The sequence below is a fragment of the Lathyrus oleraceus genome, chromosome 3 (genome assembly GCF_024323335.1).
Source record: "Lathyrus oleraceus cultivar Zhongwan6 chromosome 3, CAAS_Psat_ZW6_1.0, whole genome shotgun sequence".
NCBI classification, from domain to species: Eukaryota; Viridiplantae; Streptophyta; class Magnoliopsida; order Fabales; family Fabaceae; genus Lathyrus; species Lathyrus oleraceus.
The window spans coordinates 254,607,706-254,621,375 of NC_066581.1; the positions used below are offsets into that span (position 1 = coordinate 254,607,706).

The following is a 13,670-nucleotide window of genomic DNA, read 5'->3' on the forward strand; positions in this document are numbered from 1 at the left end:
CATGCAACACGCGGCCATGGCAGGATATTTCTCCAACTTCCAATCCAAATATCTCACAACTCAGGGCTCCAAATGAGATGATGTAAAAATCAAAGTTTGAGTTTGGAACATGTAGAACACAATGGTGCTTTGTTTTATGAAAAATAGTGACTTTAACATAGAGAAAAGTGAACAGCAAGGGAGGCTCATGCACCCGGATTCCCCAAAAATTTAACAACACAAACTTAAGTTCAACAATAGTGTCTCATGGTGAGGACTTTACAAGCATGCATAGCATAACATTAACATGAAAAAAGAGCATGAAAAAATCATGGCATAATGGAAAAGTAAGCATGGTAAAGGCATGAATAAGTATGGTTAGCATGGAAAAATGAAAATGGACAAGCATGAAATGAACAAGGCCATGGAAGAGAATGGATTAGAGCTCACCTAGTGGATGCAAGGTCCACTGCCTCTTGATGTTGGAGAGGATGAAAGAAAAGTGGAAGCTTTGAAATTTCAAGAAACTTGTGAAAATGGAATGGGATGAAACTTGGTCTTTTCCTCTTGCCTTGCTTGCTCAAAATATCACAGCCACCACCCTCTTCAGATTAGGGTTTCTAAACTTTAAATATGCAGGTCTAATGTGTCTTAATGGGCTTGGAATGTTGGTTTTGATTATGTGCAACATGTGCCAAAAGTGAGGTGTATTAGAAGATCTAATTGTGGCTAGACTTAAGTGAGTGAACCAAAAGCAAATGGCCAAATGAGGTAAAAAGCATGTGTTGGTTGTTTTTGGTTTGTGCAGCATGGCATGGAAATAAGTCCAACAGGGTGACTTTAAGACTTTGTAACTTGATGAATACATGACCAAATGGCAAGGCAATGCAAACAGTAGAAAGAGGGCATGAAGCTTAACATCTTTCATGTTGAACACAACTTGAAATGATGAGTGGAAAGAGGTGAAAAATGGCCATAAAGTTCAGGTCTCATAGCTGCAGAATGGTTGAGCCAGTTTGGCCTAAATGCTGTCAAAAAATTCAGTCTATGATACCAACTTTAGATGAGTGTATCTTTCAAACCAATGATCCAAATGGGATGATTCTAAAAGGATGTGAAAGAGGACATAGCAAGGTACAACTGTCATGAAGAAAGTATTTTCAAAAGATGCCTTGAAGTGCAAGAAATTTGGCCCATAAGTCTTGACAAATCTTGAAGATTTTGGACTTAGAAAATTTTCTAAGTGTCCTAAAATAATGTCTTACTTTGACCAAGCATAACTTTCTCAATATTAATCCAAATGAAACAAACTTTATATCTCTAGAAATCTTGGAAGAAGAGGAACAACTTTTATGTTGGATAAATTTCCAAATGGAGCTTTCATCTTGATGGAATATAAGCTTAAAGTGGGTGCAAAAACCATAAAAACTTGCCTTAAATGGAAAGTCAACTATTTCCAAATTTAGTAACTTTTCCAACTCCTGATTAAATGATGAATCCATGATCCAACCTTGATCAAATTTCACATGTAGGCTCCCTTAGGCATGAATTTTGAGATTCCACTTTCAAAATGTCAGGAGTTGACTTTTCTGGCCCCATAGTTGACTTTTCCCAAACCGTCTGATTCCCGATTCCATCGATCAATTGAAGCACCTCTGGCTCAAATAAAGAGATGATTTTTTGTATGTAGACCCTTGTGGACATATGGAGGGCCATGGAAATAAGTTTCACCTAAGGAATCAGAAATAAACCGATTTTATGCAAAACCCTAGTTTAGGGCAAAAATGCTCAAGAACTGATTGCACTGACTGCCAATGGATCTTTCTGAGATAACTGTGGATCTTCTTTGGCCAAGGTGCCTCTATAATCATGACATGAATGAGCCCCCTTTACTTCCAACCAAACATTGCCTGTTGCAGATAGCCATGAAACCTTGATTTCCTGATTAATTGCAGATGCACACTCTGAGAGTTCTAAGTCTTCCACTGATGAGCTGTAGACCATCATAAGATATATGGAACCCCTTGGGACTTGTATATTCGGGGAATGAAGTTCAATTCTCAGTCTTGCTTTGTGTGGGCTCCTTTTGTTAAGGAGTGATCAATCAAACCCTGATTTCCCAAGTCACTGATGCAGTATGCAATGAATATGACCTAGTATGATGCTAATGCAATGTGAAACACAATCCCATGCTTCCAAGAAAAGTGAAGGGTAAATTTTGGGGTATTACAATCACTCACAAGTATTTCACTCCTCACACACTCACTCCTCAATACTAATTCACTCCTTATATAAAATAAATACAATACATACTTCAGGAGCAGTTAATTCACCCGGAGAACAATCCTACCTATGAGAAAAGAAAATTCACAGCTTTGCAAAACCTTAAACCCTTTAGTCAAAGCTCTTTGCTAGAGAAATCAGAGCCTCACCTTGAAGCTCTAATTGATTGAGCTTAGCCTTATTCAATCGCCATTAGCAACCTCATACACACAACATAAAGGATAAAAAATTAGAAGAAGAATAGGAGAATAAAGTAGTAGAAGAAGAAAGAAGGAGAGATAACAGAAGAAGAAAAAGACGGTACATGGAAATCCCTAGTTAACAAAGATGCTTGATTCTTGTTTTGGTATTTCCCTGGCCTGTTTATGCGTTTTTTCTTGCTAGACCGTTGATTTATGCCCCTTTTACTCACCCCTATGTTATTTATGTCAATTTGGCTTGGTTTTGTTGATTTGGTGATTTAGCTTTCTTCGGTTAGGGTCTCAATCTAGCTTGTTGTGTTGAGTTTTTGTTGTTTTGATGTTTGATTCATGATGAGGAGATAAAAGTATGCTAGTTTTTTTTGGATGTTTAGGGTTTTGTTGATTTTTTAGTAAATTTGGAAAATTGATGAAGAACATACATCATGTTTTTGACAACCACCGCATTTGATTCGTTTTCGGTGGGATTTTGTTGGTTTTTAGGCGTGTTGGTAAGGAGAGAGAGACATAGGGAAAAAAGAATGGGAAAATGAGAGTGAGAGACCAGACTCCCATATTTTGTCTCACTCTTATCTCTATTTGATGGACACACGTGGCATCCCCATGGCCATCGATTTGGTTGACTCAAGGTTAACCCAGGGACTCCTCTACATGAGTCCCCACCATGATACCATGCACCCTCGCTTTGTTACCACCTAATCATTTTAGATCTTCCCTAATAATCTGATCCAATGCACTTGATGGAGTCAACCATTTCATTTGGTTGACTTATCTCCTTTGGGCTCCAGACTTGGGCCTAAGTCTTTGTATTGCGCCACACCCCATTTTTTCAGCTTAACATTCCCTTGTTTTTTTGTTTGGTTCTTATTCTAGTTGAAATTTGGCCTCAAGCTCATTCTTTATTTTGTATCTTAATATACTCTTGTATTTACGTGCACCCCCCTTTCACTTTATGCTTTTTTTATTAGTTATTAGTTTAATTAATAATTATTAATTCAAAACATAAAAGGCAAAATAAAATCAATCTTTAAAAAAAAATACTTGATCAACATCAAGTTAATTTTCAAAACAAAAACATTTCATCAATCCTTTGTCAATTTTAAACCACTTCACCATTAAATCAAAAATATTTTCAAATAAATTTCACATGAAAAAGGATTAGTTGGACGTAGTATACATTCTAGTCCCCGAGTAATTGGATGATAGCTGCAATAACTTACCATTTGAGTGCTTGTCTTCCATTAAGAGATCATGATTTAATTCGCCTCACAAATTTCATAAAATAACTTGGATGAAAAATGATTAGTTGGACGTAATACCCATCCCAGTTCCCGTGTATTTGGATGATAATCATAATAGCTTACCGTTCAAATACTCGTCATCCACCAAAAAACAACCTCAACCAATCAAATTCATTTTTGCCCAAGCGCAATCAAAAATCAAACTTTTTCATAAACAAATGATGTTTTTACCAATTCTACCGCGATACAAACAAATGCTTAAGCCTCCCACGTACGAGCATACAAACAATGTTTAACCACTAGGATGCGATCAAATGAGATCCATTCTACCACGATACAAATAAACACTTAAGCCTCCCAAGTGCAAGCATACACGCAACATTTAACCGCAAGAATTTGACTTAAATATCATTCACTAAAATCAACCAACAAAGACTTATTTGCTGTCAAAAACTACGTAGCTTTGAATTTCTCATCGCACTAGAGGATACGTATGAGAGAGATTCAACGTCACATCAAACACTATAATAAAAAATCTAAAAATATCTCTTGTTTTGCCTAGAACTACGTAGCTTTAAATTCCTCATCGCACTTGAGGATACGTATGAGCGAGATTCAACATCTCATTAAATAGTAAAATAAAAATCCAAAAATATATTTTTCCTGCAAAGAACTACATAACTTTGAATTCCTCATTGTACTTGAGGATACGTAGGAGTAAAACTCACAATTTTATCAAGCACCCTAATAAAAAAATTATATTTAGTAATTTTCTTTTTCCTTTCAAACTAGTAACAATTAGAAGAAAGCAAATAACATACTCTAACATTTATTCGCAAAATTAACCAAATGGTTCCCGTTGAATACAACCAATATGATGGATGCTAATACTTTTCCTCGCATAACTGACTCCCGACCCTAATTTAGTTGCGATGATCCGTTTCTCTTTCTTTAAGGATTTTATCGATATTTTTCATTTCCTTTTAGAATAAATGAACTTCGATAACAACTCTGTTATTATTTCGAGCGTTTTGTTGCGCTCAGGTATTTTTTTTGCGCCACGACACCTTCCAAAAACTTCTTCCAATATAAATTTTGAGTTCTCCAAATGAGAGAATTTTAGTATTATGAATACAAACAAATTCTCCAAAACACTTAAAAATAAAATCCTTCTATTATTTTCACTTATTTCTTCTTACTTTTCAAAATCTGAGCCTCCTTTCTGCAACAAACTCGCAAATAAAACTAAGCCTAAAATCTTTGACAACTTTAAATCTCTAGAGTTGTCAATTTTAGTAAAGTATAGATTTACTTTTAAATAAAATTAAGTGAAAAAATAACTTATAAATACAAAGTTGAGTGAAAAAAATCTCGTTATATTATATATTAAAAATTACTTAAAAATAAAATTAAATGAAAAAATAAATAAAAAAGGTATACTCCAAACTTGTAAACTCCAAGCTTTTCTACATCTCACACCGTGTCCGAATCCGAATCATCACAATCACATTGTTTATTACTTTACTTTCTTTATTATTTTTTCTTATTTTGTGTGTTCAACATCTATTCGCCCAAACACAAAAATTCTTTTCTCCGATGACCACCTTCATCCCCGGCGATCCCCCTCATCGCCGCCGGCATTAACCTCACTCCCCATGTAACCGCAACAACAACAACTCCTTTTCCCCAAAACGGTATCAAAATTCTCATCTCTTTACTCTTTCCCGGTAGTTTCCACTTTCCATTTCACCGATTTTCCCAATTCGACGCATAAAATTCAAATTCCCCATTCTCCAATTGCAATCAAGTAAAAACGAATATGCTTCTCTTATTCGATCATTATTAATCTCACTTTATCACTCACATTAGCGTTGTAGAATCCAATCGCGATATTACTGTTTTCAAAACCGCGTTTTCGTTTTTCATTTCATAATAACTAACTTTTTTTTTAAAAATCAATTCAGTGTGGATTTGAATTTGAAATTGAATTGAATCTGGATTCATCTAGCATCATCAATGGGGTTGAAGCCGAAGGAGGAGCGATGCAACCCGGTGAAGAAATCGGCTCCAGTAACAATGGATCATGTTCTGTTAGCATCACAGGAGACAAAGGAAGAAAGGGATAAGAGAATTCGAAGCCTTTTTGATTTTTTTGATAAGGAGAAATTCGGGTATTTGGAATTTGCGCACATTGAAGCTGGTTTATCAGCTCTTGAGATTCCTTCTGAGTATAAATATGCTACGGATTTGTTGAATGCTTGCGATGCAAACAAAGATGGGCGTGTTGATTTTGTTGAGTTTAAGAAGTATATGGATGATAAGGAGCTTGAGCTTTACCGTATATTTCAGGCTATTGATGTTGCACATAATGGTAGCATTTTACCAGAGGAGCTATGGGAGGCACTTGTAAGAGCAGGCATGTCTTGTTTTTTCCTTTGCTACCTTCGTCGTTATACAATTCACTGTTGTTGTCTTAGTTGTTTGATTGTTTTACTTTCTTGTGATTTTGATTTATATTTATGTTTCCTAGTATGCTAATTTGAGATGCAATAAAATTTAATGAAACTTAAATTTGCAATGGATTCCGAAGTCGCAGGTTCATGCATTCTTAGTAAATTAGAAGTTGAATGAAGAGTGATTGGTGATAAATTAGAATGGTTGAATGAAGATTGAGTGACTCAATTTAGGGATGACAGTAAATTGAATTCAGGCTGAAACTTGGAGTATGAGTCATTTATAGTTCATCTAATGGTTTTGATTTTCTGACCTTAATGAATATGTGAACTTATGACTTGTTGGAATTTGATTATGGATTACACCTTGTTATGGCTGGTTTGGCCTTTAGCCCATAGAAACAATTCATAATTTGGATAAGTTGTGCCTGGGATGGTTTGAGTTGTTGTAATGCAAAGTAGCTTACTAAAATCCCTTATACTTTGTGAAAACATTTTCTAAATTGTGTTGGGTGGTTAAGACTCGACACGAGAATAATGTAAGTGTAACAGAGATGAGGATGTTGTGTTGGATGTGTGGTAAGATTAGACAAGATAAAATTAGAAATAACAATATTAGAGAGAGTGTTGGGGTAACACCTATAGTAGAAAAGATGTGGAAAATAGACTTAGGTGGTTTGAGCATGTAGAGAGAAGACCTGTAGATTCTGTGGTAAGGAGAGAATATCAGATTGAGAGAAGTCAAACAGTTAGAGAAAGAGGAAGACCTAGAAAAACTATAAGAGAAGTTATAAAAAAAGATCTTGAGATTAACGATTTGGATAGAAGCATGGTCTTAGATAGAACATTATAAAGTTGATCCATGAGCCAACCCCACTTAGTGGGATAAGTCTTGATTGTTGTTGTTAATATTACTTTCTAACAAACAAAGAGATACTATACTCTTGAAATGAACAATTGCGTGAATTTTTTGGAAACAATGAAAATGCCAAGAACGTCTTTTTATTATTTTCAAAAATACATCATCACAAAGCTAGCATTTCATCTTCTCTCTATCACAATTGTTCACTTCAACAGTTTCACATCTTATTAACAAGTTAAAATGAACACATGTTAGAAAATGAAAATAGGAAATGTTTTCATAAAGTAAACAGGGCTTAATGTTTTTTTTAACCTTGTCAAGTTGCCATACTTTGACATATGTCCATGTGTATCGTTCTTAGAAATTTGTGTTAACATAAGAGAAGTTGTGATTACATTTTCTGAGTGGTGAGAGTAACTATTACACATTTTGGCATATTTCTTCCTGTTGGAGGCAATTGATGTATAAAATTTGCTTACCTGTAAAGACTCTTGTTGCATTGTGGAAAGTTTAAAGGAAAGGGAGAAAGAAAACCATATGTGAAAGTAATCTTCCCTCGCATGTAGCCTTATTGACTAAATGATTTACCTGTTTTTAAACGTTCTTTTAATCAGTAGTCAGAATATTAACACTGACATCACATATATCAATTGCTATGTGTAACTTTTTTTTTTGGAATACCTTTAATTTAAACACCATCTGTCCTCATTGCTTGATCGACAAATCACTCTACTTTGCCATTTTATTTTCACGTGTCTTGAATTAGCGATTGATAACTTACACAAAATAAGCCCATTTGAATTCCACTTTTGATTAAAAATGTTGAAGGTTGATATAAGGTATCTAATTTATTTAGTGCATTCTTGTTATATGGTTCAGATTTTTGTAGTTTTGTGATGTGCTTTTGGTAGCTAGTTCATTCTATAAACCACACCAGTCTCTCTATTTCAGGGATTAAAATTGATGATGAGGAACTTGCTCATTTTGTCGAGCGTGTTGATAAGGATCATAATGGTGTTATAACATTTGAGGAATGGAGGGATTTTCTGCTGCTTTATCCTCATGAAGCAACTATTGAGAATATTTACCATTATTTGGAGCGGATATGCATGGTCGATATTGGGGAACATGCTGTTATTCCCGCAGGTGTTGGTAAGCACATTCATGCAAGTAGGTATCTAATTGCAGGAGGAGTAGCGGGTGCCGCATCACGGACAGCAACTGCACCTCTCGACCGTCTAAAGGTTGTATTGCAAGTCCAAACAACAAGTGCTCGTATAATGCCTGCAATAAAAGATCTTTGGAAAGCAGGTGGTATAGTAGGATTTTTTCGAGGCAATGGCTTAAATGTTCTTAAGGTGGCCCCTGAGAGTGCCATTAGATTTTATACCTATGAGATGATGAAAACCTTCATTGTGGATGCTAAAGGTGGAGAGGGGAAGGCCGATATTGGAGGTATGGGGCGGCTTCTGGCTGGTGGTATAGCTGGAGGTGTAGCTCAAACTGCGATATATCCTATGGATCTTGTTAAGACACGATTACAAACATATGCTTGTGCAAATGGAAAAATTCCTAGTCTTGGATCTCTTTCAAAAGATATATTGGTTCAGGAAGGACCCCGGGCTTTTTATAGGGGATTGATTCCTTCTATTCTTGGGATTATCCCGTATGCTGGGATAGATCTAGCTGCTTATGAAACCTTGAAGGAGATGTCGAAAAAGTATATTATTCAGGACGGAGGTAAAAACAATTAACTTATTTGTTTGTTATCTTCCGTATCAGGTATTGCCTTCAGTTGTGTGTTTAAATTCTGCAATTTTCTATAGAACCTGGCCCTCTGGTACAATTAGGATGTGGGACGGTATCGGGAGCTCTTGGAGCAACATGTGTTTACCCATTACAGGTTGTCAGAACAAGGTAAGTTTTTCAAACATCTATCTTGTTTCTTCAACTATTTTGGCTATCTATAGAACATAGAATGTAAAACTGCTTCTGATTTCAGAATGCAGGCCCAGAGCTCTTATAATGGAATGGGCGATGTATTCAGAAAAACTTTGAAACATGAAGGATTTAGGGGATTCTACAAAGGAATATTTCCCAACTTGCTCAAAGTTGTCCCATCCGCAAGTATCACTTACATGGTTTATGAGTCTATGAAAAAAAGTTTGGATTTGGAGTGAAGAAATTTATATACTTCATTTAATAACTACTATTATTGAGGCTGACCGTTGGGAATACTTTTGCAATGAAGACAATGACGAAAAGAATAAAGAATTGATTATTGTGACAATTGTTTGAATTGATTCTTATATAAATAACATTACTTTCTTCAAAATTCTTGGGAGGACAAAATTGGTTTGTCCTGCATGGTGCTTCATAAACTACTATGAAGCTTCACATACATTAGCAGATTTTGTTGTATGATAGAGAAGCATACGAAACAGTGTTAGGATCGATTTTGTAATTGTAACTTGTAATAATTTAGTGGCTTAGATTGATCATCGTACTCTTTAAATTGTTAATTTTATTTGTTCAACATCTCCTACCTCCTTTATTTTCTGGGTTACTTCTGTTAGAAAATCGCAGGTATTTTGCTCAGTGTGAAAGTCATTCTGATAATGACACTGCTATTTCGTCCTTATACTTATCACATCATTCATGGGAGGTTTGGTAGAAGGGCTGAATGAAAAATTCTTAACATGGGCTTGGAAATGTAGCATTCAAATGGTCCATTTTGTACTTTAAGTTTGTGAAAAATTTTAAAAGACATTTTACAAAAGCATTGTTACATATTTAATTTTTCCAAAATCTCGGCAATTTCCGGATTATTCATACCGGGTTTTAATACAGACTACCGGATATTTATAATTTATGACTTGTAAATATAAGTTTTTACCTTATTTTTTTAAGGTATACTGGATTTTCATGCATTTTTACCGTATTTATAAAAATACCCAGCAAAATTGCATATTTTTTTTCCATATTTTTTGACAAATCCGATAAAAATGCATATATTTATTCGTATTTTTGGAAATATCTGTAAAAATATATATACTTTTTTGGATTTTTGAAAAAATCCAAAAAAATTGAATATATTTTTCTGGATTAAAAGAAAACGGAAAAATACACGCGTTCTACCATTTTTTTAAAAAAAATCCAAAAATAATTAAACATAATTACCACTTTTTTTTTAAAAAAAAATCTGAAAATATTCATAATGGTACCAATTTTTTTGAAAAGTATGGTAGGTAAAATAATTTTGTTTTATTTTTCGGTGAAGACAAAAGGATTTAGACGATATAATTATTTCTCGGAAGCATGATAGAGTTGAAGCTGCGGCGGCTCGAGCGAGGTAAGGCGACATAGAGAACTTGCGTCTCCGGGGGGAGAATAACACCCCTCCCCCCTCCCCCAACCATTTCTCAAAGGAGATGGCTAGCCAATCATGTTCAGTTTCGTGCACCCCGCACTATCCGGCATAGGGATCTAGATCTCTTCTGGATGGACGAGAAACGATGATGATAAGTCAGTTGATGTTCAGACATCGGTTCAAGATGACGTGTAAATGGTGGCATAGACAGAGGTGCTCCATCCTTCTGAGACGATAAATGTGTCCCATCCTTCAGAGGCAAAGGCTTCGACTACTACAGAGGTTATTCGGCAAACGACTATTGAGGCGCATACTCCGCATACATTTACTGACACGTCTGCTACAAATGATATGAAGGTTACTCCTCCTATTGAGACAAATGTCACTGCTCCGGCTTCGACACAATCGTCTGTACACACAGATAAAATATTTTCTAGTGGACACAATGAATGTTATGTGCTCACTGGATATGCAAATCATGTGGCATTCAGATTATGGCGAAGAAAGGTATGTATATGATATGCCGATGACATGACTTTATTTATTATTAATACTTTGAAATTAACTCATGTTTTTACTTTATTTGCTACATGACCGAATTTCGCCGAAGGTGCCCACCCATTAGTTGAAGCTGAAAAAGTTTCCAGATGTCGTGATACCATAGGAGGTGAAGGCGATTGTTGAGGATTGTGGTCTCCTTCCACTAGTGGATTGTTCGCTGACCATGCTCGACGGTCATCTATTGACAGTCTTTGTTGAGCGATGACACATGGAGACATCTTCCTTCCATCCACCATTTTGTGAGATGACGCTTACATTGGATGATGTCTCCTTTCTGCTTTATATTCCATTGGCTGGTTATTTTTTCACCACTCCTATCATTAGTCAGGAGACCGCATGTATGACTGATATACACCACTTAGGGGTAAATGAGGAGCAAGTCATAAAGGAGTTTAGGCAAAATTGCAAAATCGCAACCATTTAATCACAACTAAATTAACACTATCAAATTTTTTATTGATCCACGAAAAAATCCAATAAGTAATAAATGTTTTAAAAAAACCAATACTTTTTTATCTATCGGATTTTTCACTATAATAAAAAAAATTGGTAAAGACAAATACTTTTAAAAAAACCATATGCCAAACAACACAACGAATTTTTGAAATATCAGATACACCAGATTTTTAACATAAACACTATGGAAATATGTGAGGTATCAGGTCAAAATGGAGGGAATTTAGATACAATCTCTTTACGTCAGTTGGTAAAATACAAAAAATAATTTTTATAGACGTACTTATAATATATAAAGTTAAAAAAAAATCGAGTATTCAAGAAAATTATAAATATTTTTAAATATAAATTATACTACCTTTGATCCTATTTATAAGAAAAAATTTATTTTTTAAATTCATTCAATAATTAATGAATCTGATCTATATTTTATCTAAATACATTGTTTATTTAATGAATATAAAAAACGATTTTTTTATAAATAGAATTAAAGAGAGTATTTACTTTAACTCAAAATTTATTATATTTTAATAAGTTCAAAACTATTTTTTTTATGAAGTATGGAGTCTCGGTGAGAAGCTATGGGGTACTCTCTGAACTCTATGAAGTTTTTTTTTAAAAATAAATCACTAATATATTAAAGAAAAATAAAGATAGTACAAAATATTGAGGAGGAAAAATTTGACTCAATTAAACCATATTAAAAATAATTAGCAATCTAAATAGAATGCAACTATTACAATAATGGTCTCAAAGAAGTAAAAACACACAACAAGACGCAACCTATTGAACTTGCGCACAAGAACGAAACCAGATAGTAAAAGAAAGGTGTTGTGAGTCTTCACAAACTTTAATTAATGGTGAATGAATCTATCGACAACACAAATCAATTCACGTAGCAACAACTCCCTACAAAAATCACAGCAAGCATAATAACTCTTTCAAACTAAACAAACAAAGATCACATTGAACCATAACAAGGAACGACAACCAACATAACAAAATCATTGTTGTGGTAGTGTCAACCCAAAACGTATTGATAATTGCATATTTCAACAAATCTGAAACAAATTAGAAATCAAAGCAAGACACACCACCACCAACCACAAAAACAGATTCGGAATCGATGAACGATTCAAGTCCAGAAAGACAACATCAACTCTTCACGCGAGCAAAATTTTACAACCTCCAAATATCCAATACCCATGCTCAGGTGATCCGAATTCGACGACATGAGCAAGCTAACTGAGTGAAAGAAGAGCGAAACAACCACTTGTCGATGGCGTTGAACGAAACCACACAACGACGGCCACCTGAAAGCCATAGTTAGACAACTTCCAGAAAACACGATGGCGCGAAGGAAGAACCTCATCGCACCATCAAACAACTTAGCTACATGTTGAAGTCGAAGATTGAATTTTGAGAGAGAAAAAGTGATGGAGGCGAAAAGGGTTTGACCGATGATAGAGAAGAAAACATTTACAAAGGTGAATTGTTGTAATATGCAGGATGGCGCCTTAGAGGCTATTATCCATCTCTTCCTTCACATTTGTTTATAAGATAATATCTTAAATTTTATTTATTTTGTAAAAATATTTTTTACTTTAATATGCATTTTTATTTTAATTTGTTAATAAAAAAAAGTGAATTTTGAAGTAAATCATTACGATATATAAGGAAAAATGCTAGTTATAATGATACACTTTATGAAAATAATGAAAAATATTTTATAGCATTTTATAGTTTTTAAAAGAATATACACAATTGTTCACTTTAAGTTTATCGTCTCTTTGTTAAAAAAATAAAATTAACATAAAATTTAGAGTTAATATCCATTTTTCTGGCGTATTGAAAAAACATACCAAAAAAACATAGATTTTCTCGTTATCCTTTCTAAATTTCCTTAGCCTTCAATGGATTCAGTTAGTAAAATATTTAACCTGACAAAGCAACTGTTTTTTTTATTTTCAAACTATAAAACTTTAAATGCTAAAAAGTCTTTAAAATGTCTTCAACGAACTGTGATACTTGATTTTTTTTTTGGCAATTTAGATTGAAAACATATTTATTACATGATTACTGGAACCAAAGGGTTTCAACACAAGCATCATAAAAAAAATATTACAATAATAATGTTCAATAAACTATTAGGTTATATTACAATAATAATTATTAATAAACTATTTATTACATATTAAATAATGATAAAACTATTAATACAACTATTTATTAATTAATAATTAAAATATAAAATAATTGAAATAT

The 13,670-nt window shown here is 34.1% G+C and overlaps 1 protein-coding gene across 2 annotated transcripts; it reads left to right on the forward strand.

The window, feature by feature from the left end:
* The first annotated feature begins 5,185 nt into the window (after nt 1-5,185).
* LOC127126724 (calcium-dependent mitochondrial ATP-magnesium/phosphate carrier protein 2) lies at nt 5,186-9,556 on the forward strand. 2 transcript variants are annotated; one of them, XM_051055707.1, is made up of 5 exons: nt 5,186-5,397; nt 5,668-6,119; nt 7,970-8,758; nt 8,845-8,935; nt 9,021-9,556. In XM_051055707.1, the coding sequence occupies exons 2-5, from the start codon at nt 5,720-5,722 to the stop codon at nt 9,196-9,198; spliced, it is 1,458 nt and encodes a 485-aa protein (XP_050911664.1). In that variant the 5' UTR covers nt 5,186-5,397; nt 5,668-5,719; the 3' UTR covers nt 9,199-9,556. The 2 variants fall into 2 exon arrangements, with proteins under 2 accessions (XP_050911664.1, XP_050911665.1); XM_051055708.1 differs by lacking the exon at nt 5,186-5,397 and having other exon boundaries at nt 5,675-6,119; nt 7,956-8,758.
* Nucleotides 9,557-13,670: the final 4,114 nt, after the last annotated feature.